A 7,479-nucleotide genomic window follows, 5' to 3' on the forward strand; every position below is an offset into this window, starting at 1 on the left:
GGGTCCTGGGATCGAGCCCTGAATCGGGCTCTCTGCTCAGCGGAAAGCCTGCTTCTCCCTCTCCCGCTCCCCCTGCTTGTGCTCCCTCTTTCGCTGTGTCTTTCTCTGTCAAATAAATAAAATCTTTAAAAAAATAAAATAAAATAAATTTGGTTTTACAGAAAAGTTGCAAAGATAATACAGTTTCCTTATACCTCTCACATGGTTTCCCCTTAGGTTAACATCTTACATAGCCTCTGTGCATTTGTCAAAACTAAGAAACCATCATTGGCTGGTATATTAGTATTAACTAAACTCCAGGTTTTATTCAGATTTTACCAGTTTTCCCACTAATGTCCTTTTTCTGTTCTGGAATATAGGCCAGGATACCACATAGTACTCAGCTAGGCACCATTTTTGGTGCCTTCTTTTTCTCCTACCTTCACATGGTCACCAAGTTCTAACAGTTCTACTTACTAAATCTATTTTAGTAAAAATTTCCATCCCCAGTATTCTGATTTATCCCCCATCATTCTTTCCTGGACTATTTTAACAGCCTCCTACCTTCTCTACTTTTCATCTCTTTCCTCTCTAGTTCTTTCTCTGTACTCTACAAGTTTGATCATCTGTACCTCTTTTCACTTAAAACTTTCTGATGGTTTTCTACTACTTACAGAAAAAAATCCAGTTCTTTAGTTTGACATGCTAGGCATTTCATAATCTCCCTTGCTAGCTCCCCAATTTCCTTTCCGTCTTTTATACCTCATAAAGCCCTTGATCCAAATGAATTTCAGTGGACTCAGCATGGATTTATGACTACACACCAGTATGTACCTACTAGAAGAAGGGTAAACATTGCTTCCTGAAGCTTTTCTTATAGATAATGTATATGTGTGTGATGGAGTCATATGTGGTACACTCCGATGTTTTCCAATCTGTGTTCTACCAGACTTTATTTATTTATTTTAAAGATTTATTTATCTATGAGAAAGAGCAGGGGGAGGGGCAGAGGGTGAAAATCTTTCAAGCAGACTCCCCACTGAGTGCAGAGCCCAGTGATGCAGGGGCTTGATCTCACACCCATGAGATCACCACCTGAACTGAAACCAAGAGTCAGGCACCCAATCGACTGAGCCACCCAGGCACCCCCAGATTTTATCTTTTCTTAATGCCAACTGTGTCCCTCTTAAATTGATTTCCTGAAGTTTGAAAAACACTGGGAATTTGCTGATTCTTTAACACTCCTGCCCAAACTGCTCAGAATGGTCTTCCGATTGGTTCCCATCTGCTTTTAGTGATTGATAACACAGAAAACAGTCTATTCCTTCCCAGACCTAGGGTGAGAGGGGATAGGTTGCAGAAGAGAACAGCTGGTTTGCCTCAGGGTAGGGAAGCTCAGCCCTGACGAGTGACAAGGTTGGGGAAGCTGACAAGGAACCTCTGAGCGATGGAGGAGAGCGGTGGAATAGCTTGAGAAGTGCTGGGCTTCCCAGATCCAGAACAGTGGCTGAGCCTGCTCTGCCTGAATCCTGGCTAAGGCCTGAAGCCCAGTGTCCTTTCACTGTCTCCTCTCCATGGCCCTTTGCCCAAAGCTGCAGCCGTGCACAAGCAGAAGGAGGGACGTTCTTGGGATTCTAACTCTCTGCTGCTCCCTTAGCTCCGATGTGTGGGTTAGGAATATGTGTTTGACAGGAGAAAGGCCGGCCACTCAGCCTCACTCACCTAACTTCATGAGGTTTGAAAGCGGGAAGGTGTTCAAAGGCTACTCTTACTCCCCCTGGAGCCCCATGAGCCTTTAAAATAAAACAGGAAAGCCTTCTCTTTAAATGAATATAAACTCCAAAAACTGGTGCTTACCCAGTCTAAACACTCTCCATTTATTTATTTATTTATTTTTATTATTTTTTTAATTCTTTTTTTTTAAAGATTTTATTTATTTATTAGAGAGAGAGAGAGAGAGACAGCAAGAGAGGGAACACAAGCAGGGGGAGTGGGAGAGGGAGAAGCAGGCTTCCCGCTGAGCAGGGAGCCCGATGCGGGGCTCGATCCCAGGACCCTGGGATCATGACCTGAGCCGAAGGCAGACGCTCAACGACTGAGCCACCCAGGCACCCCAACACTTTTCATTTAATTCACAGCTACTTGCTTTGCTATAAAGAAGCCATGTAATCCATCTGTATATACTTTTTCTTTAATCATCATCTACTTTTCCTTAGGGCTAGATCTAGTCTGTCAGAGGCTAAAACACAATTTTTTTTTTTTTTTTTTTTTTTGCTGTGGAATAACAAACCTTACTGGGAAGAATCAAATGCTGAGACCTCATTAGAAGCTTCTTACACCACTTAACGTTCTCCACACTGTACTCCTGCCTCTGCACTGTTACCATCTTGACCATAGAATGGAGGACCAGAGCCTTGGAGCCCAAAGGGCTGCAGGACCTGCTTTTCCTCGCTGGACTCAGACCTGGGAGCACCTCTGCAGAGGGCATGTGGAGCAGTGGGAATGGAGAGATTTGCACGAGTCCCTCTTAGTCGCTCTGTGACCTTGGTCAAGTTACTCGGAGCTAGAATTTTCTTATCTCTAAAATAGGACATGGTTAACAGGGAAAGTTGTTCAGCCTGAACAGTTCATAATAAACTGGTTTCCTCCTTGTCCACTTTAGAGATATTTACAGCCTTTTATTAACTTGTTACTATGTGTTGGGCATTGTTTAAGTGCTATATGTGTTATTTAATCCCCTCAACTTCCCATGGTCTCAAACAACTTTAGTGGTTGAGTGTCTCTTGCCAGGCCCAGGGCTTTGGTTAAAGCAGAGCATAGATACTAACTGCCTTCCCTCCATTCCTTCTTCCATATGGGTGGGATGAGGCAGTGAAACTTCTTGGGAAAAGAAATCACATCTTTGGACCTTTAGCCTGGAGATGATGCATAGACCTTATGTTCCGTTCACTTCTGCAAAACACTCAACATCTTGGACAACACACCTGCAAAGAACCAGCCGAAGAGCATTCCTGGCTAAGAGCTCAGTGAGTGCAGGGGTCCAGAGGCATAAGACTAAGTAGTAATTGCAGGAACAAGCAGGAAGCTAGTGTGATGAGAGCAAAGGGAATGGTGAAGAGAATAGTGTAAGATGAAGTTGGAGGTGGGCAAAGCTTAGGTCATGGCAGAGTTTAGTATGAAGGTGTATGGGTCAAAATAGGAAGAGCATTTGGAAGGTTACTGCGGTAGTCCTGAGGACCAGGGTCATGGCAGAGGAGAGAGAAGAGGATGGGTCTGCTGATGGATTGGGTATAGGGAAAGAATCAAATATGACTCCCCAGTTTCTGGCTTGAGCAGCTGGATGGAGGGTGGTGCCATGTACTCAGAGGGAAAGTGTGGAGGACGTCGAGATATGAGAACCTGAGTCATGTACTCCATTTTGGACGTACATTTGAGATGCCTGTTAGTCCAGTGGAGATATTAGACAGACAAGCTAATGCACACACAAGCCTGGAGATCAGGGAGGCACCCCCCAAGAAAGGTCAACACTTAGAGGTCAAGTAGAGAAGGACCCAGGGTTGGAACCAGGGAGGTCAGAGAAAACTGGATGTTGGGAGCCACAGAGAAGAGTGCTGCAGAAAAGAAAGTGGTCAGTCATGTCAGCTGCTGCTAAATCCAGAAAAAAGGCCTTTGGATTTGACATTGCTGACTTGCTGAGTGGATTTCAATAGACTGGTTGGGGATGGAAGCCAGACGAAGTGGGTCGAAGAGTGAATTGGGGGTGAGGAAGTGGAGGTAGAGGGGTATTGATCTTTCACAAACTTCAACTGCTAGGGAAATAAATGGGGGACGGTTTATGTTTTGTAAGGTGACAGACCCTAGAATAGGAGTGCTTTGGGGAGTGATGTAGTAGACGATTGTGTAGAGAGGGAGACACTGATGGATAAGGAAAGAAAAGCTGCCTGAAGAATGAAATCCTCAAGAAGACAGCTGGATTAGCATTGGCCACACACTCACATAGTCACCAGCACCCATATGGACACATACACACCCACCACCAATGGTCATGGTAATATCACATAGACCTACAGCCAGACGGACACAGGCCCGCCCAGTCACGAGGACGCATACACACCTGGGATTCACTTCTCTCTCTCACACACAGAAATGACAGCCACACTGACGAAGCAGATAGACCCACTATCTGCAGCTCCCCCAAAAAACACTGTGGTGCCCACAGCCCCCTCCTATGATTCCCCCTAAGAGGCCCTTTGCCCACTTGAGAGGCAAATCTAGGCCTAGGCTGAAGAAGGACAGGGAAGTTTCATACCCAGTAAAAAGGTTTTATTAAGAGAATGAGAAAGCAATTGGAGAGTCGAAGAGGTACATCAACTGTAGGGTCAAAAGAAACAATAGCAAATAAAAAAAATCTCCATGACAACCTCAGGATCCCCAACACAATCTTTCTTCACCCCCGCCCCCAGCCCACCCCCAGCCCTTTGCGAGCAAAAACACCCTCTCCATCCTGGTCCAGCTGGACATCTTGATGCGTAAGCAGAAAACAGTGAAACAAGAGTCCTCAACTAAGGATAAATAAGTTGCACTCAACATTTTTAAACTTTCAAATTTAATTACAACATACATAAATAAATAGGACAGACAGCAATAGGACTGTGACGTGCAGCCTGGATTCAAGTTCTTCAACGTGTGCTTTATCTTTGCTCCTTGAGGGCTCCTCCTGCCCACTTCTTCCCAAGAGTGGGATGGTTCCAAAGAACCCACTGGGGCCTCCTGCCAGCACCCCTTTTCTGGGGGTAGGAGATCCTGGGACGAGGGATGCCAACTCCTCAACACCTCTGGTTTGTTAACAATTTTCCCCTCAGCCATGAGTAAAAACAGCAAGGCCTTGACCTCTAGAAGAATCCACCGCTGCCCAGGCACTCTGATGCACGGGGCTCAGCCCCAAGACCAGGTTTCTTTATGCCAATTTCCTGTCCAAGCATATCTCAGCAATCAAGGGTATTGGTCAGAAAATTGCACACACACGGCAGACTTCTGGGCCCTTCTCGACAAACGGCCACAGAGAAGCTATCACCCCGTCTCCAACCTCTCGCTCAGGAGTCTCTGGATGAATGTTCTCTTTCTGGCCTGACTCAAGCTCCACCTTTTAATCCTTTCGGGCTCACTCCTGGGAAGTAAGCCCTCATTTCAGGCCTTGGGAACCCCTCTGGGATGAGGCAGGGGAGAGTTATTTCCGGTGCTTGGCATCCTTCTCCGAAGCCTTGGTGTCACCATGCCCACTGCCCGCACCACTTAGAAACATCTTGTCCAGGCCCTTGAGTGACTCCAGCAAGTAGTTCTGGAAGGCAGTAAGGGCAGCACAGATAGCAGGCCCACCAAAGCCATGGGTGATGAGGCTGAAGTGTGTCAGGCAGCTCTGTACTCCGGGCTCCAGGATGAGTGCTGGGCGGCTATTGCCCAACGGTGAGCGGTCCTGAGCCATCAAGTCGGCAAACTCCTTGCAGATCTGCCTGGTGGGGGAAGGAGGGCTGGGGGTTAGAGGACAAAAGTCTGAGCCTAGAGAAGGATTATATATATAATATATTTATGATTGCTGACCCTGTCAATAGTCTGCAAATGACGATCATACCCATTTTACAGGAAAGGAAACTGGTTCAGAGACATTGACTGACTTGCCCAATATCACACAGCTAGTAAACGGCATATGCCAATACCCTACAGTCTCTTCCTGTGGATGTCCTGCCCACGTCCAAAGTCCAGCTCTACTACCTTAGCCAGGGAACTTTCCTTGATCCCCTCGCCCACTCCCCTCCCAAACACCCAATGCTTCACAGAGCTTTGTCTTTGACATAATTAGGGAACAATGAATAGCTGCACATGAAGTGAGGCCTAGACGCTGGGCCAAGCACTGGATGCATCATCTCAATCCTCACAACAAATCTAGACAGTGATCATCCTCCTCATCATATAAGAACGTTGGTTTCAGATAGGTTGGCTGACTTGTCCAAGTGACAAAGCTGGGATCTGAATCTTGCTCCAGTTTGTGGCCATTATTCCTTTCTTTGCATCCTGCATGTGGCTCAGGCAGGAGGATGTACTCCTGTCTCACCTCTGCTTCGCCATGGAAGCCAGTCAGCATTTTACACATGACTGGGCCCCAGGAAGTTCTGATGAGTTAGCTGATTCATGGGTGAGGGGAGCCCTGCCCTGGGTATGTTTCTCCGGCGACGATATGAACAGTCTCAAAGGTCCCATGAGCCATGGAGTCCCTTGAGTTTGTGATTCCACTTCTGCCTAGGGAACCTGAGGAAGCCCCGAAGGAGGAGGGTGCAGGTGGGATCTGACTGCGTTGGGACCACATTAGATGGGGGACTGGATGGTGTTCTGAGCAGCAGGTGTGAGGGCAGAGGACAGTGAGGTCAGCTGCAGTGGGTTGGGGTTTGTGCCGGCCAGATTGTGGGGCCCTCAGAGGAGTCTAGACTTACTCTCCTTCCCTCTCTCTCTCTGTCTCTCTCTGTGTGTGTCTTTTCTTGCAGTGGGACCCTTCTAAGAACTAAATCTGAATGGAATACCAGTTCATTAAACAGGCCCTAAAGCATCCCCATAGAACCTAGTTTGAAAATCAGTGCAGTAGCTGGGGAGCCATTGAAGGCTCTTGGGCAGGGGAGCAGTGCATGTGCAGGAAGACTGAGGGAAGAGTGGAGCACGGGATGAAGTCCAGGAGTGAGATTAGGAGGCCAGAGCTGAGGTGGCAGCATGTGAGTGGTGGGGCGGGGGAGCCACCAACGGGACTTGCAGACGGGTCAGGGGTGAAGTAAGGACAAGGGAGGGTCAACTTGTGGCTGGGTGGGCATCGGTTCCCTGATGGAAGTCACCGGAGCCAAAGGGCTCAGGCAGGGGGAGCAAGACCGCCATGGTGGGACCAGGGCCGGTGATGCGTATGTTCGCGTGTCCCCGTGCGCCCCGTGGCGTCCACGGCGTGCTGCCTCGCTGTGCCCGAGTGTGGGGCCACGCGTGCATCACGTGTGCACGTGAGTGGCAGCCACTGTGCCCCTGCGTGGTGTTTGTGTCCGCACTGCACCTCCGTGTGCCTGGCACGGTGCCCCAAAGCACCCACGCGAGGCGTCCCCACTCACTTGGCGGCCAGCAGCATGCGCTTCCGGCTGGGCAGCTCCCCGGGGTCAGCGTGCTGACGACACAGGTACTCGGCGGCTGCCTTGGCTGGGAACTCAGTCTCGCAGACGTAGCCGAAGTCTCGGGCCAGGTGCACGGCTTCTCCTGGGGTCGGGGGGGCGCAGGCAGAGCCATGAGCTGCCACTCCAGCCAGGTGTACCTTGGAGCCTGGAGCACGGCCTTGCACCTCCGACGCCCTGCCAGGAGCCATTCTGCCCCGTTCTGCCCCACTCTGCCCATTCTGCCCATTCTGCCCCACGCTGCCCCACTCTGCCCCACTCTGCCCCACTCTGCCCCACTCTGCCCATTCTGCCCCACGCTGCCCCA

At 49.2% G+C, this 7,479-nt stretch overlaps 1 protein-coding gene across 1 annotated transcript in view; it reads right to left on the bottom strand.

Annotated features, from left to right (window-relative positions):
• Positions 1 to 5,206: 5,206 nt before the first annotated feature.
• TFAP2E (transcription factor AP-2 epsilon) overlaps positions 5,207 to 7,479 on the bottom strand; it is a 14,185-nt gene continuing 11,912 nt past the window's right edge. Inside the window, exons 5-6 of the mRNA XM_035020191.1 lie at positions 7,116 to 7,349; positions 5,207 to 5,489 (exon numbers count right to left, since the gene is read on the bottom strand). Of these exons, the coding sequence (XP_034876082.1) occupies positions 5,207 to 5,489; positions 7,116 to 7,349 (517 nt within the window). The remainder of the gene's footprint in view (positions 5,490 to 7,115; positions 7,350 to 7,479) is intronic.

This window comes from Mirounga leonina, unplaced genomic scaffold (assembly GCF_011800145.1).
Source record: "Mirounga leonina isolate KUSES-001 unplaced genomic scaffold, KU_Mleo_1.0 Mir_173, whole genome shotgun sequence".
Classification (NCBI taxonomy): domain Eukaryota; kingdom Metazoa; phylum Chordata; class Mammalia; order Carnivora; family Phocidae; genus Mirounga; species Mirounga leonina.